General features: G+C 40.3%; 1 protein-coding gene across 3 annotated transcripts; it reads right to left on the bottom strand.

The window, feature by feature from the left end:
- Positions 1-347: 347 nt before the first annotated feature.
- On the bottom strand, positions 348-26,765 carry smyd5 (SMYD family member 5). 3 transcript variants are annotated; one of them, XM_080466331.1, is made up of 14 exons: positions 26,635-26,765; positions 24,911-25,019; positions 23,594-23,733; positions 18,961-19,082; positions 18,085-18,154; positions 13,118-13,222; positions 12,834-12,896; positions 11,473-11,543; positions 11,266-11,372; positions 11,008-11,064; positions 10,816-10,910; positions 10,295-10,365; positions 9,716-9,819; positions 348-3,113 (listed from the first exon to the last, which is right to left on the bottom strand). In XM_080466331.1, the coding sequence occupies exons 1-14, from the start codon at positions 26,725-26,727 to the stop codon at positions 3,097-3,099; spliced, it is 1,224 nt and encodes a 407-aa protein (XP_080322457.1). In that variant the 5' UTR covers positions 26,728-26,765; the 3' UTR covers positions 348-3,096. The 3 variants fall into 3 exon arrangements, with proteins under 3 accessions (XP_080322457.1, XP_080322456.1, XP_080322458.1); XM_080466330.1 differs by lacking the exon at positions 348-3,113 and having other exon boundaries at positions 8,634-9,819; XM_080466332.1 differs by lacking the exon at positions 348-3,113 and having other exon boundaries at positions 9,417-9,785.
- Positions 26,766-27,230: the final 465 nt, after the last annotated feature.

A 27,230-nucleotide genomic window follows, 5' to 3' on the forward strand; every position in this document is an offset into this window, starting at 1 on the left:
GTATGTCCTCAGGGCCTGTGGTGATGAAGCAGGAAGGGAGGACTGGCTTACTTTCTCACGAAGGCCATTCCATTTCATTTTGGAGGGAGGAGTGAAATCTACAGATGCTGGATCATTTTCCTTTCAGCTCAAATATGGAGACTATACAGCTTGAAAGGATCACTTCAGTGGGGCCCCTGCAGACCTTTTGGAGATTGATGGGAACACAAAATTGTCATGAGTCCCAGGGGCTAATGTAGTGATCCATATGTGAAAGCCCCGGGAGGTTGGAGGTGTACAAAGTTATTCAGGCTCCGGGATTCTTTTTTTTTTAAGGTAATTCTAACCATTTTCTGGCATTTATTTTTCTGAAAGAATATTTCTGCAATCTTATACATTCAAATAAAATGCACAAACGTGTATTCGTTGTGGCCTAATAATGTAAATTATCAAGAGGAATGAAGTGATATTGCTACTTCTCGTGTTGTTTTAGTTTAGGTGGATGGAAGACTCTATTGAATTGTTATTGACTCTTGACTTTACATTTTGGTAAATGATGTTGGTCAATCCAAATGAAAAACTATAAAGCAGTTTCATGAATTATCCGCTAACATTTTGTAAATAGAGCTATGCTCAAGTATAACAAAAAAAAACCAAACACAACCCTGAATTGTCTCATTTCATTATTGGCCTCTGTTGTAATTGGTTCACAGATGTGACCTTTTGTATGATGAGCAGTTCATCAACCAGCAGCCCACAGGACGCAAGAGAAGCCCTTGATATTGAAAAGTGTCTTATCTGGCCAAGCTATCCTGCTAGCATGCTTATGATTCTGACTTGTGAGAATATGCTGCATATAATTGGATATTGTTGCGCCTTTCGCACTACGAAATGCCACAGCCCAAAGACAGCATTAGCCTCACACAGCAAGGATGTGCTGAATGTCCAGCGAGAGATGTGAGAACGAGATAGCACGAGATAAAGCTCAATAGCCAGAGTGTTTCAAATGCCTCATTTGCACTACATGAGTCAGACCATGTTTGGTCTCAGTGGGAATGTCTGGCTTGACCTTAGAGGAAGAATTTCTGGAGGCATTCACAGTTGATCACAGTTGACCTCGTTCACATATAGCACAAAGGCTTTATTTTAATTGTCGAAGCCTCGAAATTGGGGAACCTAAAATACAGAATGTGAACGTCATGGAGGTCATCACAGGGATCTCGACCACAGGAGAAGAAAGGACGAATCGGGAGGGGGGTGGAGACCTCAACTGATGAGATTCATATTTCTAAAGTCTCTAAAGACATTTTCTCACCTGCCGCCAACATTAGCCTGTTTTTTCCCGTTTGTAAAACAGAATATTTAAAGTTTTTCTGTGATTTTTGACTTTTAATCAGCTCGTCAACGTGTGCAGTGCCTGTGCTAACAAGCATCGACATTTACAGCTTTAGAATTACATGTACTGATATTGATCGGTAGACGAATGTAGCTAATAGTGTCATGTGACCACCTTTCTACAGGTGATGTGAGCCGAATCCCATCCAAAGTGTCTTATTACGATGAGGTCAGAGGAAAGAAGGTTGTTCACTGAATGTGACAAAACATGACATATGGCGGCTGTGGACAACAGCTGAAATCGATGAAGACATATAGAAGACGGATGGATGGACAAACTATAGAAAGCATTCATTGGAGGACAGGCCATGGAAAAGTAACGGTGAAATCTGAGATTCTCTCTGCAGATGTTGAGATCTTTAACAGATCAAGTAAAATTTGATCTGAAAACACAACAGATGAAAAATTGCTGCCTTCATTCGAATTGGTCTGCTTCACACTTGGGAAATCATGAATGTCTGCACCGAATGTTTATACGTTATATATCAGTCCTGAATTAATCAATTAATCACTAGTTGAGCCAAAAAACACCCTTGAAACCAAACAAACTACTTGAACTAGTCGTGAGCTCAGAATGTTGAAAGTCAGCAGTATTGTTCTGGTTCAGCCATCCATCAAAATTGCACAGTTCTGTTTCTCAGTCTCAACAGTGAAGCAACCCAAAACGTCTCTGTAGAATGAGCTATTTCTCATGTTTAACCTCCTATTGGATGCTGCTTTCACACAAAAAGGAGAATATGGTCACAGTGACATATCAAGTATCATAAAATCAGCTTTTCTCTTGTTTTCTTTTTCAATCAGTGGCGTTGGTTCTTCTGCGTGACCTGCTGCACTGTAACATTTGTGATGCTAAAGCCTCCCGTTTGGATGATTCATAACTCAATTCTTCATGTTCCGTTCCACAGGCTCAGGCCGCACACTGAGATTTATATGATGACATTGAGGCCTTAAACGTTTCCCCCCTAAGATGAATGCGAGGTTACTGGAATGGCCACAATGTTTCAAAGTATCCCAAATGGCTGCACGGCAGAAGCACCGACGGCGATTTGTGCCATTCTTGATTTTAACCACAGGGAACGATTTCAGCAGAACCGAACCACAGAAATCTGAAACACTGATCAGGACCAGCAGGTCACTCAGAAACCATGTTTGTCTCCTTAAACTGTGTTTCTGGTGTGTTTATTTTAATTTGGAGGTGAACTAAAGTGCAATAACTTTTACTTCAGGTCGGCTGATTTCACGTGAAGCGGTCATCCATCAGTGGGGTTGCAGCGCAGCCCTCCAAGGCAGCAATGGTATCCGTTGCGGTAACCGATGTGGACAGGGTTAATGTAGGCTGGAGATTGTTCCCATATGGGGCCGGCAGCAGACGGACTCGCTCTGCTTTGGGTCTGAAAAGTAGCTTCTATTTCATAGCTTTCCCACTTCGACCATTCAAAGTGCAACACTCAGAAAACTTTAGCACCAGCAGTCGTAAACAAGACTGTCGACCTTTGACCTCTTGGGATAAATCAGCAGCAGGTTGAAGCAAACTCCGAAGCTGATGACGTTTTTGCTCTTAAACCAGTTGTGTACATTTTACAACCAGGATTGTAGTGAATTGCCAATACAATGCTGTATTTCAGGGTATTTCAGGGTGTTTCCGTGACATCACAGGATATGATGCGTCCATGGGTTTTGTCCAGTTTAGGGGAAGTTGAAGTCGATCCCAGCTAAGTAAGGCTAAAGGTCAGTACATCCTGAAAATACACAAACACAGAGACACACAGTCACATTCACACTTACCTTCAATTTAGAATCAGAAATTTACTTCAAAGGCAGGATTTTGGACTTTGGAAGGAATCAGGAGTTTAAAACAAAAAGTCATTCTTCTGCAGATTCAACCTGCAAATTACAAAGACGTCAACCAGGGACATTCTGGCTGTGAGGCAAACTACTGCAGCACCATTCTGCTTATGACAGTTATTTAGATTAAACGCGGTAAACATTTATGGTGCTAAAAGATAAATACATGGCTTCACATTTTTACAGTAAAATTTCAAATATCCTTGATGACTTTTCATTCAGATTCCTGACTGTTTGATGGCTAAAACAAGATATTCAACTTAACTAGTGCTAGAGAAAGAATCAAACATATATGATGTAACCTTGGCTGCATTCTTTAAGTTATATATTTTTCCATGCCGTAACTACTCAACATAAATAAGTGCTACTGTACACTACAGTATAAATACTGTATAATTTATGATTACTACAAAGGGAATCAAGTAATCAGTCACATTTTTTTTTCCTTTTCTGAGTTATTCCACATCTTATGAGGCACGGCTCATATTTTATTCAACTGTATAGATCCCAGAGCAGAATTCCATAAGCTTCTCAGCTTTAATAAGACAATGTTTGGCCAGCCTTCCAAGTTATAGCTGACGTGTATTTCGTTCACATTACATTAACATTCTGAGGGAAAAAAAACATTTTTATCTGTTTAACTGTCGTCAAGTGGTTTCACTCCTCCAGCTGCATAAGAAATGACACAATATGCCAGTTTTATATCTTGAACTTGAAAAGTACTTGAAGCGTTTTGTGCTTGATTTGTCAGAATACTCTTTCCCTGTATAGCAATAATTACTCTTCAGAACAGTTGCTCTGCTTCCCTTCTCTTTTCCTCAAACCCCCGATTTCATTTCTGCTCCTTCACGACCCAAATGGGAATCTGTGTGACCCACTTCTGTCAGATCAGACCTCCATGATTCCTCTATGTGAAAGAACCAGGATGTATGGTGTGGAGACCTATAACAGCCACGTTTGTCGGCCAGGATCGACCCCTGCAGTGACCTTCTGCACCGAGGTCCATGTTTTCAGAGTTACAGCGCTCCTGGCACTGCTTCAGAGGAGCTCATCTGACGTTGGAGGAGCTTCTGTGGGGAGGATGTGAGCAGAAGACCTCTGACCTCACTCCGTCCCAGGTGGGTATTATTTCACAGATATAATGTGCTCTCGTTTTACATGTTTCTTTTTAGTGCATTCTGTATATTTTGATACAAAAAACTGGGTACTGAGTGGACAATGATGGAGGAGTGCTGGACATGTGGCACCTGGAAAGGCACTTTCACTGATTGGTTCTTCTCATGTATCTAATGCACCAATCACACCCTCACCTTCCAATAACCTAACCACCTAACTTAATGCTCACTGATCAAATAACTATCAAGAATTCTCCCTACTTTCTTCAAAATGTTAAAACATTCAGAAATATTAAAGTGATCAAGCATATGGTCTTTCGCATGAATATTTGCAGTTTCATCTTTTTGAAAGGAAATCCAATTAAAAGAAATAAGTGACGGGTAAAACTATCAATAAATGTATTGAAACACGTTTTTATAACTGAATTTAATGTGGGTGTGTTTAAAACAAATTAAACCAGATGAGCTTTACTGAAAAAACCTAAAAATAATTGTAACAGTTAAGAACAAATACTTAAATATTTTTAAAAAAAGCATTTAACGTCTAGTTGTGTGAGACAAAGCTCGTGTGAGCTGAAGGGGCTTGTGGGCCATTTTTGGAACCCAACATTGCAAACATTAAGTATTTCTTAACCCATTTCTGGAAAAACTGCCACATTAATGCCAAATCATATGACTAATCTGCCTCCTTAATGAGAGAAGCTCATTTAGCCAAGCTGCAGTGGTGTAGTGGTATGTGCAGCAAGAAGAACCTGGTCTGAACCCAGGGCCTCTCACTGTGCCGTTTGCATGAGCTACCCAGGAGTTATTCTCCTGAGATTTAGGGATTTTTCCTCCGTGTACAATAATCCAAATATTGAGAATACAAATGAGAATGGCGTGCCAAGAATGAATGTCGCCTCTTTTACATTGAGTCTGTTTTAATTATTTACAATTCAATATATCTAAGTTTGATAAATTGAGTTATGGGCAATTTACATACTTGGCAGTACTTTGTAATCTGCCATGCTCTGTATAGTCATAGCTGTTTATACAGTCTGAAATATTATAATGACCTATATCCCAATTCAGCATGAGTGGTTTACTGTAATTCAAAAAATATTAACACTTTCATTTCAGTAGAACCGAGTCAAAATAAAATGATCAATGTCCATGGTGGATGCATGTGAATAATAAATGCATAGAAATCATTGCTTTGTTTTTTTTTACTAAATTGCAGTTTCTTCTTCAGAAATTTAATGTGATTTATATGAACAGTGTTAATATACAGCAGTTGCCCAATGCCCAAGTTTTTTTTTTTACAGCTCTCACCAATATGCAATGGTTGTTAAATTTAATGAGATTGAGGTGAGTTTTGAGGGCAGATTTGGTTTGTTTGGGAGAAGTTTAGAGGTGGGAGTTGTGTTAACCACTGACAAAGTTTGAGTGAGCAGCTGAGCAGTTGGCATTTTTCAGTTGAGAAATGAGTTTTTAGGACTATAAAAGATTTTTAGCAAAAAGGAAGCTCGATACGACAGCTGAAAAACTAAATCAGGTATTCGACAGTCGATTTTTTTGCAAAGTGGATTAATAGCTTTCACGTTTTAAATGGGAGGACACAAAGAAAGACTTGGAAAATCTGAAAGTTTGAGATTTATTGGTATGAAAAAGGATCTGTAATATGAGCTGCCGACGTGGTTGAAGCAAGAGACTTTGTGGAAAAAAGAATCCACCCCCCAAAAAAACAAAAAAACTATTACAGAAAGTAAATTTTCCCTCTCCAGAAAGACAACGTGACGAGGATTTGTAGTTGCTATGCAAGGACTAAACAAATGTTTTAGCAGTACCATCTTGTGTAGCAAAGACAGGTGGTGTGTAAACCAGATAAATGACTCAACAGACATCCAATTTCAATGGTTTATGCCAGCGTAGTAAAAATGACAAGTCCCTGGCTCTGTTTGCGGCTGTTAAAACATTTAAATTTTACATGCGACTTACACAACCGCACCAGTGCGGTAAATGCCAACCGAGAGAAGCGGGACAAGTCATTCAATATTTCCAATCTTTGTTGGGTAAGTGAAAATATTGGGTTTTTTGATTACAGTCATTGTTATAATATTGATTCGTGTCGGGCGGCAGCAGCAATTGCACTGATGTGGAACTGCGGTTTGAAATACAGTTTTCAACAGAGGGCAAACAGTTACTGACAAAGCAATTTTCCACTCAAGGTCCCCATTATACATTAAGTAATGTTTAAGTTAACCCCATAGATCATGCTATGAAAACCAAACTATATTTCACTGGCTAGATGCCTCCCGTATGACAAGGCTGTAATTACACTGGAATATAAATAGTGTAGCTCTTCAGTATAATGTGCATAGTCATGTAAGAAACTATAGAAGAAGAGGGGGGAAAAACAAAAACCTCCTGAGAACCAGATAATCTTTGCTTAATCGATTTGCTTTTTTTACAAGGAATAAAAAAAATAAAAAATAAAGTAAAAAAAAACTCCATATGAGCAACACTGACCGAAGAAGAGTAGAAGTAATGTTTTGTTTTTGCTTTTCGCTCATGCACTTTGTCACATGAGGAAAGGAGCTGCGGTTTCGCTTCGCAGCTAATTACTATTTCAAATATTAACAGTGAACAGAATTACTCATCCGATCTCACATTACAGCAACTCTTCCTGCACAGCTTGACCAACAGGATGGCTGCAAAGCAGCAGGTCAACAGAGGCTGTAGACGGATAACTTCACACTAACAGACCAAGAAAACTCCTCTTTTAAAATGCTGTTGGGGTCTTTAGGTCCATCTTTAATATTTAATAGAACAGGTTAACTCAGGCTCAGGGTGTTCCCACATAATGCAACAAGAAGCCCACTTCAAAATATCAACAAATATTAAAAACATTTTCACCTCTTTGCAACCAAATTATCTCAGACACTTTCCATTTAAAACTTGGGGTACAATAAGCATCCCAACCCTTACTCTTTTTGCACTATTGCTGCTAAATGTTGCCGTTACTTCTTAAAGTCAATAGATTATCATTTCATTACTGCAGTTTCAGCTGTTAGTTTGATTTCCCAGCCACAACTTATATCATTATGATTGACTGCAGCAGCACAACAACTAAAATACACATGATTAAAAATACCAAGTTTAACTGCCAACTATCAGCCGGACAAACAATGTGAATGTTATTTCTTCACAGTGAAGAATTTGGACCAGATTCCAATTCAAATGTGTCATTTTCCCCCAAGAAATGGAAACAGATTTTTTGAAATGAAAGTTAAATCCTTCATCACTTTAGTTTCAAGCTGTAAGCTGCAACGACATGGACACTTTCCTTTGTATCTTCTGCTATTGAAGAAAAAAAAAAAAGGAAAAGAGAAAGATGTGATAATTCTAGCATTTCACTGCCCGTGTGGGTAAACTAATCATTTACCTCCACAAGTGTTCTCTGAAAGTACAAGGCCACACAGCCAAGTAAAGGAGACATAAAGAGATGTTTTTCCACACGAGAGTGGATGTTATAATGATCACGGGTATTGAAACACAGCCGAAGTACCCAACATGCTACTTGAAGAGACCAGTATGTTTTACTGAGGGGTTTCACGTGAGAATAATCATGCATAAAACACAAGTTCATCCGTAACTTAAACAACAACCTTCTGCTATTGTAATGTGGGAAGAAGGAAAAAATAAAACTGAACGCAGGATTACAAGGTGCCATTTCTGACCATTTAAACTCCATATAATTGAAAATGTAAACCCATCCTTGAAAACTGCCCTTACATCCTTAAAACCATGAGGTTTTTCTGCAGTTTTAATATATTTAGATTTTACTGTTTGAACACTGACAAATTACTTTAATGCTTTAGATTAATTCACATTTGGTCAGTCTTTCTCTTGCTGCGCAAGTTGCTTGTACATTATGAAGAAGCAGGTTTAGTTAAAATCACCAAAGCAAAGACTATGAAGCAAGTTGTAATATTCAACAGTGGCTCCAGCAAAATTCAAGAATTAAGGAAGCAGCCAATTAGACCTTACTACTATAGTTTAGAACATGGGTGTCAAACATAAGGCCCGAGGGCCAAAACTGGCCCACAAGAGACTCCAATCTGGACTAACCGCCAAGCAAATGCTAAACATTCCAAAGAAAACATTGATTTTATGCTGAGATTGCAGGAATTTTCAATCATCATTGTCATCCATTTCCATCACGTATACTCTGTGGCACAACAAAGAAAAACTTAAAGTTAAAGGTTATTATGGCACTAGTTCACTAGTCTGACCCACTTGCAATGACTCAAGACTTTTCATGCTGCCATCCTCTTTATGATATTTGCAACAACAGTGTATTTATGGGTATACAATTAGGAATATGCTGCAGGACGAATGGTTTTCTTGGACAATACAAGTGATTTTCTGTTGTGTTGTTGGCTATTTATTTTGGAGCTTTTGCTTCATTTCGACTGCTGTCTTAGTGTTGTTTACCTTGTAAAACAGGTTTACACCTCAATGAGCCTTTCTGGGAACTTAAAGGTGAAAAATGTTTAATATTAACCCTTTTTATAACTGGACTGTCTGGAAAACTCTCTGTGATTGGACGGCCCTGAAGCAAGTTCCTGATGAAATGACCTTCAGGATGCAAAGCTCCATTTATCCGTCTGGTAGTTTCTGAATTTTCTCGATATCATAAACGGTCCAGGAGTTATGATTACGAGAAGCACACCTGCCAAATCTCAACAGTTGCCACACGACAGATGTAAATGGACGGGAAAATCTGATGTAACTCGTAACACGTCTGTGCAGAACCAAATGGAATTGAAGGTTGCTGCTGTAGGCTTCGTCTTGAAGAGAAACATTCTGTTCACAGAAAGAGCAGGCTAAAAATTGGACTTTGGGTGAGATTAGGCTTTAAATTTATTTTTGAAATCAATTTCAAGGTGTTTAAGAAGTGAGGAGCTTAAATTAAAACCACACTTGTCTTTGAGATGTGTATTTGCCATTGTGTGTTAACTGCAAAAAAGCCAATCTAAAAGATCCTTCGCTCAAAATTTGCAGAGAATTCAGCCCCCAGATAATTGTCTTTGTTTTATTTCAAACCGTCAGTGCATAAGTAGAGCAAACACAGAACTGCCTTAACAAGCGGTTTATTGGCCTGCTTTGGATGACTTTAGAACAGAGAAGAAGTGGAATGTGTTGCCAATATGTCATCGTTTCACACATTTGGACACTATCCGCTGAAATGTGGATCAAGGTCTGGGTTGTTTTGTTTTGTTTTATTCTTCTGAGCTCCGTGGTTGCTTAGCGTAGTGGCGGAGAATGGGAACAATATGGCCGAGTCTTTCATCAGACATCTGTCATTTCATCCTCTAGCTCATCCCTCTCCGTTTCACCTTCTGCTTCGCCTTCGTCTTCGTCTTCCTCCTCAGATGTCACATCCAGCTCATCCATCTGGGAGGCACACTTTGGACACGAGCACACAAACAGGTAGTTCTCCCTGGGAAACAATAACGGAAGCACTTGCAGTCACGTTGTTGCACCTTTAATAGTCTGAAGAAAGCCTGCAGCTTCCCAGCAACTGATTAACAGTGTAATTAATACTCGTGGTACAAGTAATTCTTTCAGTCGGCGGGTGTGATCGCGGTGGTGTGGCTGCAAGTCTTTAGTGAAACGCCACCTTCTGGAGCCTGACAATTGTCAATTAGCAGCTAGATGCTCTCAAAACTTTGTGCAGCTCAGAGACTTGTTAAACAAACTTGGCTCCTCCCTCCCCCCCTCCCCTCCCTCCCGCCCGCCCGCCCGCAGTATAGGAGTTGAAATTCATATAGAAATTGACATAATTTGAATCAAACACATGTGAACACAAGAGCAACCATCAGACCCTAAAGCATCTCTGCTTCATGACCGCCCATATCCTGGAAGTCCCCCCCCCCAGGTCAATGAGAATTAATCAAGGGATTACAGATGTTTACCTCAGGATTTTATGTCTGCTGTGTCGGCTTCTGTCCCGTTGACAGCAGTCCAAATAACTGATGCAGATCTCCTGAAAATTGACAACACACACACACACACACACACACGCACACGCACACAAAATTCAATAACATCACATTTCGTTTATTCCTGCAAACATACTACGAGCTTTTCATCAGAAGTCTTGTATTATCAGCCACATGTCTTTGTTCAATTATCTAGGAAGTCGCTCAGTCCTTCCATTTCTCCGCTTGTAAAAAGCCGCACAAAGCTTTTTTTTTTTTTTCTGTTTGCCAGCATTCAGAGCTTTTGCTTTGCTGCGGCTGCTTTGACATTACTGTGCAGAGCAGATGTAAGGCTTCTCAATCTTTGTGACAGCTTGACAAACCCACTCCAATCCTGAAAGTCTCAGCCTTCTAATACCACCTGACAAGGGAGAAGACAAAGCCAGAGAGAGATGTTCGGCCCCGTCTATCCCGGGCCAACATTTATCACTCTGAACACAGACGCATCGGCTGACCTCTCCTGGGCTGATGTCACTCAGGGCACTGAGGTGAAGCAGGAAATTGTTGTCGGGGAATGAAGCCTCTGCGTTGGGCATACAGCTGTGGTTACCTGCAGGGGGGCGTCAAAGAAAAACCACCACGGATCACCAGAATGCCACTTCAGCACAGTAAAAGCATTTCTGACTTGAAGCAACATTGGTACTTACAGGAGCTTTGAAGCAGGAAGAGTCCGGATCCCTCACAGTTCAAAAAGTCTCCCGTTTCTGCGAGGAAAAGACAATAGTTATGCACAATTCTGACATTTGTTTGGATCAACACACTGATTAAATAATCAGAGCACAGTCACAAGTGAAAATTGCAATGCAGAAAATAATTAAGATTCACTCAAAGCAACACAACCGGCGCAAATCTGCAAAATAATTTACAATCCACAAATTCCTGCAAGACCGAGATAAAACTATGACCTTTTTCTATGTCCTTGTAGAGCTGGTCGATAAAAGAGTCTAAATGCTCCCTCTGCTGGGCGGGAAGCTCAAGTGCATCACAGGCGTGAACCCATTGACTCAAAGAGCTGAAAGGGCAGAAGGTGAATGGAAAGAAATAAACATTTGGGACAAACTCAAGAAGGATTGATATCTGGTTGATGTCTGGAAAACAACAGCAGGCTTTACCTGGTACCGATGCCTTGCCCATTGGTACCAACCAAAGCAAAGAGAGAGCGGAAACCTTCAGGAACAAACCACTGCAAACACAATAATGCCTTTATTTATCCAGGTGGAAAGATTTTCAATTGATTACAACGCTATTTGAGCTAAAGACAATTTCTGCAAATTATTAAAGGTAGATCTGCCGTATTTAAAGCGAGTCAACACAGCGCAACTGAAAGTTTGATAACTATATCAGAAGGAAGTTACTTATATCTTCATGATTTGTGTGACGTGTCAGCTCAGAGAAATGGTTTCACATTTTCTTATATCAAAAATGATAAATGCTTTACCAGGAGGATCTTCGTATGGACAGTACTTGATGCACAATGTCTCGGATGGACTGTTAATTACAGCAACAATAATGATGCTAACTGGCCCCCAGGAAAAAGTTTAAAGTTTGCAAATAATCTAAGGTAGAACTGGGATGGCACCTTTTTTCTTTGTTAGTGAGAAAAAGCAATAATGCATGATGGCAAATTAATCTGCTGTGACATTTTTAGAAAGTTTCTAATCAAATTTTTGTGTTTAATTCAACCAATTGCATGGTCTACAAATGAAATTAGTCATTGAATTGTCCATCCTACAAACTACTGACTGCATTCCTGGAGGGAGAGGAATTTCTGATATAGATGGTAGGCAAAGAAATATAATGACAAAAAAATTGAGGGCCGAGGAGAAAGAACTAGAGAAACAAGAGGGCAAGGAAATGATGAATTATAATAATTAGCAATGCTACAGATCTATAGCTGCATGTGTAAATATTAATAGAAACTCCAAATTTGTTATTCATCCAACCAATAGCCCACCACTTAAGACTTCACATTTGCAAAGATAATAAACAAAAAGTCAGCAAATCTGCACGTCTGAAGAGAAGTAATCAAAGATTGTTTCTTCAAAAACCTACTCAAATCAAACCATCCCGAGGGAGGCAGATTCATTTTCAGATGACTACTTCACACTAAATATCATGTATGACGAAACAGAAATAATCAATATGGCTTTGGGATGTTGTGAGAAGAATTTTTTATTTGAGTGAAAACTATTTTGCATCAGGAGGCCTTGAATTGAATTGTTTTTCAGTCGCCAACAATTCTTGCAGACGTCGTCGTCAGTGTGACACAAATAACATTTCAGGAGCGCTGACATTTACACAAAAGGTGATTTAATGGATAAGGCAACTTTTAAAAGGCAGAGAAGGCCAAATAAAATCAAAACTGTCAGCTCGCAGTTCACCTCTGAGACACTGTAATAAGCTGCGTGTTTTTGAGAGAGATGGAGCTTTTTGAATGTGATTTACAGGAAGCAGGCGTTTGAGACTCACTCACCCGACCGAGGTGGTCTTCATAAAGTGCTGCTGTGAAAAGGCTGTGTAACAACGCCAACTGGCCCTGAAAGCATAAAGACAAATAAATAAATAATCCACTTTACGTAAGAGAAGACATACATCATAAGCACAAGTAGCCACGGGGGGGATTGAAACTCCCTCACTGACTTGCTCATTGAGCTGTAAAGACGAGCGTGATCTTGTCTTTGAACCAAAGGACCTTGTGCGTTCTGCACCTCAACCGCTTTGCACCTCTCGAGCAGAAATAACATGAAAGTAACTCACTCTGAACTGTTCTCCCAGGAGCTTATGGGCGATTTCCTCCTCCTCGTTCGCGGTGCGGCTGCAGAAGTGAGAAAAGAGCTTCTGCCAGTGCACTTTATCTTTGGCCTGCAAAACAATAATAACACATATCACAGGGTGAGAACGCTGCATTTCTTTGTCACCGCCTATTCAGAAGGACAATAATCTATTTCAACAAAGCAGAGAGGTGTGATTTAGAGAAAATAACTCCTACCAACAATATTATTTAAAAGAATGTGAACTTAAGCTAAAACATAGCTTCTCAGCTAACGACCCCTCAGCAGTTTGGAAAGGCCTGCGAGACGTCACCAAATACAGGAAACCCTCCCCCCACCCTGCAGGTAACAATAGACTGGCTGAGGACCTGGGGCCTCATTTATAAAACTTGCTTACACACAACACTGGTCCTGAAAGATGCGTACGCCACTTCCCACGCAAAGTTTGTGATTTAAAAAAATAAACTTTGCAGAGGAATGTGCGTACCGGTACACAAACTTTGAACCTTGAGCAGCACATTTTGGAGACGGGGAACCTGCAGCACTGATTGTGAGGTGGAGAATTGAAGCGAGATTCATCTCACACAGTTAATATCTCCAAATATCAGACTTACAGATCCACGTAATCATAAACAGCCAAGCTGCAGTGTATAGATGTTTCTTTAGTGGAACATTAATACTGAATCAGCAGCTCTATGTTCACATGTCATAGTTTCATCTTCCAATGAAACAGAGCAGTGGATAGAACTGATTGATCACCATCAGTCTAATTTCAGGGTAAACACATAAATAGCGCGGTGACAGCCGTGTGTAAAGCTGCAATGTCGGGAGCGCACACTGACTGGCTGTCGATGGGGACGTCTGTTCTGTTCCAGCTGCTTTTATTAGGATTTACAGCTATAATGTACAAATATACTAAACTGTATGTACACGGTAACAACAAATGTGAGTCTCTGGGAAAAAACAGAGCTTTCAAAAACCGATGCAAAAACAAACTGCAATTGAGATGATTTACCAATGGGTTACATGTAAAATAAAGAAATTAAAGATTTTATATTGCTTATTTTATTATTATACATATGTGATATGTGATACAGTTTAGTATATTTCTACGTTCTGGCTGTAAATCCTTATAAAAGCCTCTCGAGGTACAGTCATCCGCTCGGGACGCACTAGGGCTGCAGACAGAACAACCTCCTCGTCACCCTCCACTTCCACCTCTGGAGTGACTGAGGATAAAACACAAAGTCCACTCAGCCTTTTTACAGTCCCTATTCAAATATTTAAATTCATACATTTAATAAACAGGTAAAACTGAACTTTCTCGGTCTGCTGTGTCTCCACCAAAATCTCTCCTTCCTCTCCGACACTCTGACACACGGTGGCCGTCACAACCATGGGGGCTGTTTTGGGGTCCAGCAGTGAGCTCTGGTGCTGATGCCATGATGTCACTCTCCTCTGGCCTCCACTTCAGATACTTCTTCTCCACCTCTGCAGTCAATGATCTCTCTGTGACTCTCGCACTATTTCGTTTATTAGTGATTCCACGACTGTGACACCAAATAATATCATTTTCCTGACCTCCACCTACTCCATGAGTATTTCGCTCTCCATAAATTCCTTTTCTTCGTCTTCTCTGTCATGATTTAACGTCAAATGCCGGCGATCAACAGGCTGAGTGAGATGCAAAAATATAGAAAAGGCACTTTGCATTGACCATATATGGTAGAAAGTAGGCGTGTTGAGGGCGGGGTCTGAACTGCACAACTTTCCAGGTGGACTGATATTTATAAAAGGAAAGTGCGTGCAGATGTGTGTACGCACGGTTTTATTGATTAGAAATTTTCAGGGCGCACGTCATTTTCAGCTTTTCGGCGCACGTACATTTCTTATAGGAATCCTACGCAATGTTTTATAAATGAGGCCCCTGAACAGCTTCTATTGCAGGTTTTCACACCCATCACATCAACATCACCCCAACACTCTGACTCTGCCCTACCTGCTCCCCCCAAAACCTCCTCCCTCTTCCCCTCTGACCCCCACACTGACGATCAGTGGAAAGGATGTGTGCCAGCTCTTCAAGAAACAAAAGCTCAGAAAGGCTCCAGGACCAGACGATGCGTCCCCCCCCCTCCTTCCTGAGAGTCTGTGCTGAGCAACTGGCCCCCATCTTCACGCAGATCTTCAACTCATCACTGGAGCTGTGCCAAGTGCCTTGATGCTTCAAAACCTCCACCATCATCATCCCAAAGAAACCTGCCATCACAGAACCCAATGACTATAGACACGTCGCCCTGACGTCTGTGGTCATGAAGTTGTTTGAGAGACTGGTGTTGAGACACCTGAAGGACGTCACAGACCCCCTGCTGGACCCTCTGCAGTTTGCCTACTGGCCAAACAGGTTGGTGGAGGATGCAGTCAACATAGGACTGAACTACATCCTGCATCACCTCGACTCCCCAGGGCCTTGTTTATCCTGTTTATGGACTTCAGCTCTGCCTTCAACACCATCATCCCAGATGTCCTGCACTGCAAACTCACCTAACCAGCCTCCACCTGTCAGTGGATCACCAACTTCCTGATTGACAGGAGGCAGCAGGTGAGGCTGGGGAGCATCACATCCAGCACCCGGACAATCAGCACTGCCGCCCCCCAGGGGTGTGTTCTCTCCCCACTGCTCTTCTCCCTCTACACCAGGAGTTGGCAACCCGCCACTCTGGAGCATGTGGCTCTTTCGTCCCTCTGTCCCACTGAAGTACATCCCTGAATGCAGCGGTTTGGTAAGGCAAAGCGCAACCAGACTCAACTGTGTTGCCCAGTCCCACTACAGAGGGTGCGGTAAAATGTAGGCGGGGTTGTGACCAAGGCAGGAATGTAATGTTATTACGTAATAATAGTGACGCAAAGAATGTGTAAGTTACGGCAGCTGCAGCTCCGTGGTCATCCGAGGCCGTGAGCTTCCATTATCTGAGACACAGTGGAAAACTTTCTCAATCCGAACTGCAGTGTCCATCTCTCGCTGGATCTCCTCCTCTCCTGAACCCACCTTTCGGTGCGGCTCCCAATGTGTTGTGTTCAGTGGGAAACAGGTCCAAATGGCTCTTGTGTTGACGGTTGCGGACCCCTGCTCTAGACCAACGACTGCACCTCAGGGGACCCTTCTGTGAAACTCTTAAAGTTGGCAGACGACACCATCGTCCTCGGTCTCATCCAGGACGGTGACGAGTCAGCCTAGAGACAGGAGGTGGAACAGCTGGCCCATGCAGTCAGGACCATCTGGAGCTGAACCCGCTCAACACTGTGGAGACGACAGTGGACTTCAGGAGAAACCCCACCATCACCATCCTGAACAGCAGAGTGTCTACTGTGGACTTCTTCAGGTTCCTGGGATCCACAATCTCTCGGGACCTGATGTGGACCTCCCACATAGACACCATCAGAAAGAAAGCACAGGAGATGATGTACTTCCTGTGTAGGCTCAGGAAGATCAACCTGCCCCAGGAGCTGCTGATCATGTTCTACACCTCCATCATTCAGTCTGTTCTGTGCACCTCCATCACAGTCTGGTTTGAATCTGCAACCAAACTGGACAGACAGACTACAGCGGACAATGAGGACTGCAGAGAAGATCATCGGTGTCGACCTTCCCCCCATGCAGGACTTGTACCAGTCCAGGGTCAGGAAACGAGCAGGTAGCATCACTGCAGACCCGTCACACCCCGGACACAAACTGTTCAAACTCCACCCCTCCGGCAGGCGTTACAGATCACCGTACACCAAAACAACCCGCCACAAGAACAGTTTCTTCCCCCAGGCTGTCACTCTGATGAACGCTACTCAGTCACTGAATGTCAGACTTAATGCTGTGGAATTACCCTGAAACAAAACTGTCACTGTGAATGTACATATATGTATATTTTTTAATTTAAATGATCATCTACGCACACTCTATAATGTAAATACTGAAAGTTTAACTACCTCATGTTTACTTTATCATCCTTTTGCACTATTCACCACTGCACTATTATCTTATGTAGTCTTGAACATATTTGTCTTTAATTATTAATTTATATTTTTTGTTTATTGTTATTATTTAATGTTTACATTTGTACAAAGAGAGCACAGTCTACCGAATATAAATTCCTTGTGTGTTAAACATACTTGGCAAATAAAGCTCTCAAACACTCAAAAAGTCAGATTAATTGCATACAAGAAATGTGTTTCCCTGCAGATAAGTGATAAAAGGGGTGTTAACACAGAATATATATTGATTATTATACATATGTATATAAACACTTTGATCTACTGTATACAGGAGCATCTTGAAACATTTCATCAGTGGCGGGCCGTCAGGGCCTGCAAGGCCTTCTCTGCAGGCCGAAGAAAAATAGCAGAATCACAAATTGATGCTGATTATAATTCTACAGTCTCGACCCAAAGTTATTCAATTCAATTCAACTTTATATATATATATATAGCACCAAATACAACACAGTTATCTCTAGGTGCTTCTTACAGAGAGAAACCCAATAGATCCACTTTTGTGACCTTGTAAATTACTCAAAAATTCAAATAAATTTACTTTAATGACTTTCATGATCGAGACAATAGAATGGCTTAAAGTTTTCTATTTGTACATAGGAACACATTATTCATGGAAGTACAGGGACAAAACAGCAAATATTTGTCTCATCAAGCAGGAAATGTCAAATCGAATGAGCAATCTTTTTAATTACCAGCATTTCGAACAGAAGCAGTTCATTTCAAGCTACGTTTAACACCATAAAGTACAACTGCTCATTCAATTACATGCAGCGTGCATTGTCCCTTTATAGTGAGGTGATTATTTTGTGTTTGTGATATTTGTTGGCTTTATTTGAAAGTGCACAGTGAAATATTTTCCTCACCGCAAAAAACGATAAATGTAAAAAAAATTTAAAAACTAACACTTGCCTGTTTGACCACAGCTACCATTCGAGCCATTAGCATGATGCTGGAGGTCTCCGGAGGATAATGCATACTCCTGAAACAAAGAAGGACAGAGGAGATTAGAATATTTCTGGAACAAAAGTGGAGATTTTAGAGACGAAGAGTTGACATTGCATTAGGAGGGAAATAAATGGCACCTTCACCTTCTGGTGAGTTTGAAAACTGTAGTAATGACATATTTCTTCCTACATGAACAAATCGTGACAAGAAAAAAAACAAAAACAAATAAGGTAAGCTTAAAACTAACTTCTACTTTATCAAAACACAGATTTGTGTAACTCACTGCAATGTCAACGGAATAAGGACGAGTTAAAGTCACAACAGTCACCTACATTTTAAAACCAACTCAAGAAGACCAAAAGACTAAAAGCTCCAGCTATGCTCTACTTTAAATAAACAAAGAGCAATCAATCCACACTCAGCCTTCATTAAATCAATATTTCTTCTTTTCTTTTTAAGTATTGCACAATAATAGTACAGTTGGCAGGTGCAGATATTTTTCCCCATATGGCCACTCTAATGCTCATGTTTTCTTTGGAATTAACAAAATTAGAAAGCATGCACACACTTTTTGACCACTAGTTTTTCCACAACTATTTTTTGTGTGTATATCAAAGTAAGCAATCTGCATGACAGTTTTTACATTAAGGTTTTAACATGAATTTGAGGACTGCTGGTTCTTTGGAAGCTTACACAACAAACCAATGTCATATTTAGAGGTGAATAACAGAAATGAACGGTGAGAGAAACTACTGACAATACGGCTCTGTGCCAACCTGTAGGAGCATCTGAGGCAATGCATAAATGTATATAATCCATGTATATAATGTGGTTTCTTACCTCCACGCGTCCTTGAGCTTGTTAACGGGGTGGTCTGGATCTTCCTGAGAAGGTCCCAAACACAGAGCTCGGTGGTACTGATCAGCTGCTGTTTGTCGACACTCGCTGCTACAGTACATCACCTGCAGATTCACACAGAATAATGTCTCATTAACGAACAATTCAGGTTAGAGGAAGTCGTGTTTGTCGCCATTAAAAAAGAATATTATATATATATATATATATATATATATAAATATATATCTACAGCACAATCACAATGTGTTCATGGAAATCTATAACTTTGGGAACATATCAGATTTTTCTAAAAAGAATAACTGATGATTTGCGACTACAGTGTGAGACAAGAGACAGAAAATTAACTCAAGCAACCATGAAATTATGTGTAATTCATTTGCAGATGAGCCATAAACAAACCATGAGGGGTAACTGTTCTCTTTCCTTTGCTGAACAGAAAAGAATAAACCGACGTATTGATTGAGAGTCGCTACAGGGTTTTTCTCTACATTCATTTAGGAGTGGCGGGCTCGCTGCTAAAGCCAGTTTATGTAGCGGCAGCTCCATTTCAGAGCAGTTTTAGGCATCGAGCCTCCAACCGTCATCTGTACGGTTAATTTTCGAAAAAGACGGACAAAAGATAGCACGCAGGTTGCTCAAAGCCTTCTAAAATATGTGTACAGTAGAACCCGGTAAGAATGGTCATGCACGGAGAGGTTTTAACTTTAACATACTTTAATGAGTGTACAGCCTCCCTCACAGCGCCATGATGCAATATGACTTTGCTGAAGTTTCACTTTCACTTTACACCTGGAGTCAAACATAAGGCCAGTGGACAAAAAACGGCCACAAAAGGCTCCGATACAGCCGCATAAACCACCAAGCAATGTGGTTATATAGGATTTATAGACTTTTTTTTTCTTCTTCATTTCACTGTATTTTGCAGTAGATGGTTTCATTAAATTGACTTTGTGTTGAAATTGTAGTAATATTTATTAGTAATTGTTTGATCTTGTTTCATCACCTACACTGTGCACCACAAAAAAGAAACACTTTCAAGTGTAGTTTTAAAGGTTATTCTAGCAATATTTTGCCAGTCCAGCCCGCTCAAGATGAAACAGGATGTATGTGACTTCTGAAGTAAACTTCTGAAGTAAAATTTCATCTAGTATTTATTTTGTATACATCTTTGAATTTTTTTATTTATAAGTGTGTATATATTTTGTATACATCTTTATATTGGTTCAGATAAGTGATTTTAAATACGTATGTTTCTTCCATAACATATTGGGTGTTTGATTCTATCAATATCAGCTAATTCTACAATTTATCACGCCACAATGTAGTATTTAGTAGGCCACAATGCACTAGAATGCACCAGTTAAGGTCATTTTTATCAAAATGTTCAGGTGTTTGTGACGGGCAAAACCTTTTTTTTGCTAATATATTTATTTTTAATTCATATTTACTTAATTTTATTTTATGATTGTATAGTAATAACAAAAATAATTAAAGCTGCAAGCAGCCTTGATCGGGACCTCGCACTCTGGCCCGTTGGGGTCGGGTCAATCATGGCCTCTGGCCCATTTATATATTGATAAAATATATATTTTGAAGGTTTTACCAAAAAAGGACTTTTATTTAGAAAAATGTGAGGGCTTTTATTTTGAAAGCCAACTAATCTCTAATCTTTTTAAATCGCTAAATATACATTTTTGAGGGTTTTGGTGTCATTTTTAATAAGGAGCGAGCTGTTCATTGTTTTGATGCCGCGGTCTGTGCCGTTCTCCTCGGGGAGCTGGAGTTTTAAAACAGTGACGTCTGTTGACAAAGCGACCGCCTCGCTGCACACCTGCTTTGCTAACATCCACGTTGCTGCGTTGCTTTGTGGTGTTTTGAGTGTAAAATACAAACAGCAACATGTTGTCATGAAAAGTTGGACAGTAGCACAGTGCGACTTCCCTAGCCTGCTCGCTGGCTGCAAACTGTGGAATGGATTTCCTGACTCATTCCTCCTCGTCTCATTGAGACCCGCCTCCCTTCAGAAATCCAGTCCACAGTTTGCAGCCAGCGAGCAGCAGCAGCAGCAGCAGCAGCAACACTTGTGGAGTCATTTCAGTAACAGTGAAGCAGATGAGGCTTCATGGATCAGAAATCCCCGCAGGTTGGATCAGAAATTTCCGATGCGTGAATTACGTTGGTATCAGAACCCGATCCCGGATCGGATCGGCTCCATCCCTAAAAACCACTAGCCCGTCCGGCCAAAGTGGGCAGATGACATGCGCAGGACGCGCAAGTCGTCGCGTGACCAGATCACTTGAGCAAGTCAAATTGCAGTCCTTGCGATTAGAAAATCCTGTTTTATCATATCGCGATATTTTTGCAAATGCAATTAATCGTTCAGCCCGAGTGTGAATGATGCAACACTGATGGACTCAGCTGCAGTTAGTGATGTCATCAGAGTGGGAGAGGATGGATTTTATCGACATATTTTTGAAAGAACTCCTCTGAATCACGTTTTCTGGCAAATATTTTCTTAAAATTATAATTTCTTCAGAGGAAAATTGGTTGTCTTTCAGTCTGTGTGGGTTTCGAAGAAGTCAAGACATCAACTTTAGACCCTAGGAGTAGGTATGTGAAGATCGAGGCCGCCATTTTCTTCCTGATTAGTGATGCACAGTTTGGTCAGTGACGCGCTGCGTCTTACCCGGAAAATATGCATTTTGATTGGATAGCGTTGCGGAATTCCTCGGGATTCCCTCGAATTACGCAGTCAGGAAACTCCTCCTCATCCGCCATTTTGAATTTTTCACTGTCAACATTCAGATCGTCACCGGAACGTTTTAAAAACTCAGTCGACTTCAACACATACAAACAACTTCAACGGATTAAGTGACGATTTTGAAAGGTAAAATGACGTATTTTTGATGATTTGATGAAGTTTCATAACTTTAATGTTTCAGAAAAAAAGTTGACTGAGCAGGAAGAGGAAGAGGGACGGGATTTGATTTGTTATTGACCAATATAATAAAAATACATGACACACATTTACCAGGTTATTAAAAAAACATGTATATGAATAAAAAGTGACTGATGCAATAAATATTGTGTGGTAGTATGCAGTATGTAGTAGTCTGGTAGTAGGGTGTGGCAGCTAGAATCTTAATACTATCAAATTTATTTCAGACCAAGAACAAACTTAAAATGGATGTTATTATTCCTTCTGATTGAAGAGTATAAAGAGATACACGTTCCCTGAAAGTTTATATCTTGATTATTAAAGAAACTACAAGTGTTTTTATGTAAAAAGTTTTTGGTCACAGATTTGTGTACTAAATACCTTTAAGAAAATTGCACTAATTAGTAAACTTCTTTTGCCAATAAATTCAGTATTTGTTAAGATATCTGAGTGGTTCGGGTGTTTTCTTTGTTTTTCCCTGCTCTTTCCAGTGGTACAAGTTCCATTCAATTTGGTTGACTTTTCCATTTTCCTTCACATGCCTGCTCGGAGGCTCAGTTTGACGCAGACGCACGATTTTGCTCCATCTGACTCCATGATAAATGTCGCTTGAAATCATGGGAACAAAAAACACGACAGCATTGTTCTCTCTTGTCAAAAAGGTCTTGTCGCGCTTCTGATCTGCTCGCTTTGTCAATCAGAGTCACGGTTTAGCCACAGTCTCCACTTGTTCTATTGTGGCTTTTTTTGAGGAGACATTTTGGTTTTCCCATGTATTTGAATGAGAGGAGGGAGGCGGCAGGATTTAGAGTTTGGAACTTTGACAGCTAATAAAAACGAAATCAATCGACTAGTCAACAAGTTGGACTGAATGTTTGAGAAGGAGCGTCTCCTCTGTCATTTAATAATGTTTTGAAGCCGATACGATATTCTCCCTCAGAGGAGATAGCGTCTGCGTGAGGGCCTTTTTTGGGTGAAAATCTTATTTGAAAGGCAAAGGCTTCCTGTTGGATTCAGGTCAGGGGTATCAGTGCGTGATTTTCAGGTCTTGATGAGACGAACAATTGGATTTTGGTTTGATCTCTCCAGGACATTTCTACAGGCCGTGGTGCCCGTTTTAGTGTTTCTAGGTGGCGTGAGTGAGCACATTTTGGCACTTTGGGGGTTAATTTTTACATTGTCTTATGTTTTTCACTAGTCTTGATGAGCATGTCAAATTTGACAAGCTTTTGAGTGCAATTAGTGGCTCAAATTTGGGTTTAATGACACGGCGAAATAACAAGAAGAAGAAGAAGAAACAAAATCAATAGTGTCCTGGCCTTTTGGGCTCGGTCCCTAAAAATTACCAGCACTGGTCGCTGCCCAAATGTTTCATGTACTAAGGATTAATACAGTGCTATAAATTTAAAAAAATAAAGATAACAATCCCCCCCCCCCCCCCCCCCCCCCCCCCCCCGGGAAAGCCTGCCCCTGCTGCTGAAAAACATCCTCGAGGAAATGATGCAGTATCTGTTAACGACTCAAAATGTATCTGCAAATCATGACATCTAAAACTCCCATTTTGCTCACTTCTGGCCGACAATTCAGACCTCGTCATGGTCTGGCTGAGCTTATAAGTAAGAGAAATAAGATCTATTTCAAGAACAAATCAGTCCTGACAGGACTTCTCAGACTTACCTGACACTGAGGGCAGGCTTGGTGCAGCTCAGGTCGAACGCTGCAGAGCTCAGGATGAGGGAGACTCAGTCCGGCGATGCCGCTGAGCCTCCTCGCATTGTCTTCTGCAGTCTCCAGCGCTCGTAAGCAGAACTCACAGGCTGTACGTCAAGTAGGAAAAGTAAACCAACGTCACTGACTCCACAGTCACTCTACCAAGGAGCACTGATTATTCAGTGATAAAGTACATTTCTGGATGTATTTCAATATTAATACAACTTCATTTAAATTCTCTGCAGGTGTGAATGTCAGTGTGTTACTTCCTGTTGCTATGTGTGAGAATGGTTGTTTATCTCTTTACAGCTCTTCACACGTCTCACAATATATTATCCTCACTATAGAAATGTCATAAAAGTCAATAAACAATTATAGGACTTGACGTAGCCACTACCCTAAATCTAACGTTAAGTTTTATCCTCGCCTTGATCAGAACTCTTAACCTGAACACTGTTGGGGCTTTTCCCACCAAAAAGAACCAGGTTCTAGTTCAGGGTCGGTTCATAAATGAGCACCGCCAAAGAACCGGTTGTTTTTCCACCGTTAAAGGAGCCAAGTGAGGCCACGTCATTGCGTCACTCCAAAATGTCGTATGTCACTGATTTCACAACGTAACGCTCATAAGGAACGGGGAGACAAACTGTATTATCGGTTTCATCCGGGTCGCTTCATCTAGTCTGGCCTGAATGGATATAGAACAAAGAGCCAGAAAACATTGCATCTCCTTGTTGCTCTATTGTTGTTATTTCACGTCCGTCTTTCTTTAGTCCAGAGCCCCGGAGTGGCCATAAATAATAATTTTTCAACATTCCATAGTGAATGTCTGCTCCTTTCACTTTATTTCTGAATGTGTCTGAATAAAATGCTTCAACATGGAGGAATGGAGGTGTAGAATGATAGAACGCAGCTCGACAGCCGTTTTCATGGCGACCTACGTAAACATACGCTGCTTCTAAATGATATATCTGATGTAGCTGACAGGGCAGGAGCTCTGCAGCATAACAGTTTGAGAGCCTTAGGTGGCTTTGTGTATGTGACATGTGCAGACAAGGTTAGAACGTTTAATGGCTGTTGATGTACAGCATCAATTAAAACAATCTTTTAGAGTATGATTTATGTAATTTATTCTCTTAATAATAATCATGTTTGTAACTCTGAGACTTCCCTGTTTGGCAGTGTTTTGGTTCATTTTGTTAAGCGTCTAATACAACTACTTCTCATGTTGTACCTTCAACATTTCAAGGATTTAATATAAAAAAAAAGATGATTTTTCTTTCTTACCTTTATATTTATACAAAGAATTCCACAAGAACTGGGCAGCGACAAGAGGACGCTCAATAAAAATAGTTTCTCCCTTCTTGATGCTTCTTTTGGCGAAGAGACCTTTACCCTGAAACATGAATAACATATGTCACGGTGGTACACAATTACAGCAGCATTCTTGGAAAGAAAGAAGGTTTAAAATACTTCTGCCACTATTAACCATTTTAAAAAGCCCTGATAAGAGCAATCTCAAATTGAACATGATGGTAGTAACAACTGTGAATAAACTATTTTGAGTGCAATTTGAAAGAAATGTTAAAAATAAACTACCAATAAAATGACTTCAGTCAAAGATTGACAACGCACTAGTGACTATCATTATTATAATATATAATGTATTATTTGCAAATAGAATACATTTAAAAATGTATTAAGTAGTGAGGGTTTTTTCTAACTTAATTTTTTTTTCTTCATAAACAAAACAATTGGTTGTCTAAAAACCTTAAATAGCTATACGAGTATTTAAAAGCTTTCTCTATCTGGTGTCCTGTGCCATATAGTTGTCCCACTTTAAAGACTGTTTAAAGAATGTTTTCTCTTTTTGCCAAATTATAAAGGTCAATTTCTCCATCAAAACAATCTCTGGCACAATATCCAGCCACTGTTCTTGTCTTGGGTCATTTGCATTGATTTGGAAGTATGTGTCTTCACACATAATATAATTTTTCTTTGGTACATAAGCTGTACATATGTTTCATATCCTTAAATAGCTTTTATGATATTGTTAACATGTTTTTCCAAAATTGGTTCACCTTTGTACAGGTCAAAAGGTTATTTAATGGGTCACATCTGCCAGTCCACTCTTCCTTTAGGCACTTGTTTTGTGTTAAAACACTTTCCTTTACAAATCATCAGGTTAAAGCATCAACCAGGGGCAATGAGCGAGAAGCAGGATGCAATAACAGCAGCGGAATAGATAGAATCTCTGCCTGTAAATCAGCAATGAGGATCTCTGGATTGTTCTGTTTTATTCAGGAGGATTAAATCACAGATGTGTGCAGTGCACATCCAGTCTGGTTTGTAGTCTTGACCCGTTTTCTTTGTTTTGATTTGTCTTTAGTCAGCAGGATCTCGTTCCTCAATGGATGTACCCATACTGAAAAGCTTTACTCATACGGGGGACATAGATATTAAAACCTACTTTAAGAAAACGCTGAATAAGGAAGTGGATATTTTAATGAGGTTTGAATAAATAATAGCTTATGTAAACAAAGTGCTAAACTTTATTGGAAAAGTCATTTTTCACATTAGGAAATAAACCAATTGTACATCATGTACTTTGATTATTACAACCACTAATTCAAACCGTTTGTGGGCTGTATTATAGTTATTTTCAACAGCTAATTGTTGACTTTTGTTCGTGTTGGTTTAAAGGCTAAAGTGTGGCTTTCATACACGTGTTTAAGATAAACAACGTTTGTTTGCTGAACTTTGGCCTTTTAGAGTCAGCTTTGCCGGTTAATACAGTTTTGCAGAGGTCTGTCATTTCGCTGTAGTTTAATAAACACGTAGAGATGATGAACTTTGAGGTTTGATGGATTTAGCAGCTCCACAGCTGAAAGAGTATGGAGATCGGCTGGAGCCGACACGAGACCAACAATCACCGCGCCGCCAGAAAACTCCTTCATTTAGCCACAAATCTGCTCCAACACGCTCAACGCCGCAAACTTAACCTGTCTCACCTTTACGTTGTCGATAAATCTCACTTCCACGCAGCCGGCAACTTTACTGGAGTCCACGCAGAGGGAAAACATGTCATCTAGGGGAGCCGCCATGTCTTCGACCACCTTTTACTTTTCAACCCTGACCCTGCAAAGGCTACCAGAGAGCTGCAGAGCCCTCCGGTGGCTTGGCGGGGAACTGCACCACCATCTTATGCCAGACGTGGATCAGCAGCTCCAACAATAACTGCAGCGTGCTCTAGTGGTCTAACGGTGAACAGCAGCTCCAACAAGCGGCTCACTGCTCAACACTGCTGGGATATCAAGTCCACGTCTACAGAAATCTTTAACAAGATCGATTCTGTTATTTAGGGCGAATTTTAGAAAAGTATTCCTTCCACAGACGTTATGAAAACCCGCTGAAACGCTCACTTCTTGTGCCCTTTAAACACTATTATTGCTACTTATTTTATTACCTTTGTCTAAATAAAGCGTATACTTTATTTATTCACCTTTTTAGAGTGTTCTTAATCTGTCTTTGTTGTAATATATTTTCCAATCTTGACCGCCAAAGATTTTTCATTGCATGCTTTAATGTATGTCTTTTATTTCTGTGT

Source organism: Lipophrys pholis, assembly GCF_963383615.2.
Source record: "Lipophrys pholis genome assembly, chromosome: 6".
Taxonomy (NCBI): domain Eukaryota; kingdom Metazoa; phylum Chordata; class Actinopteri; order Blenniiformes; family Blenniidae; genus Lipophrys; species Lipophrys pholis.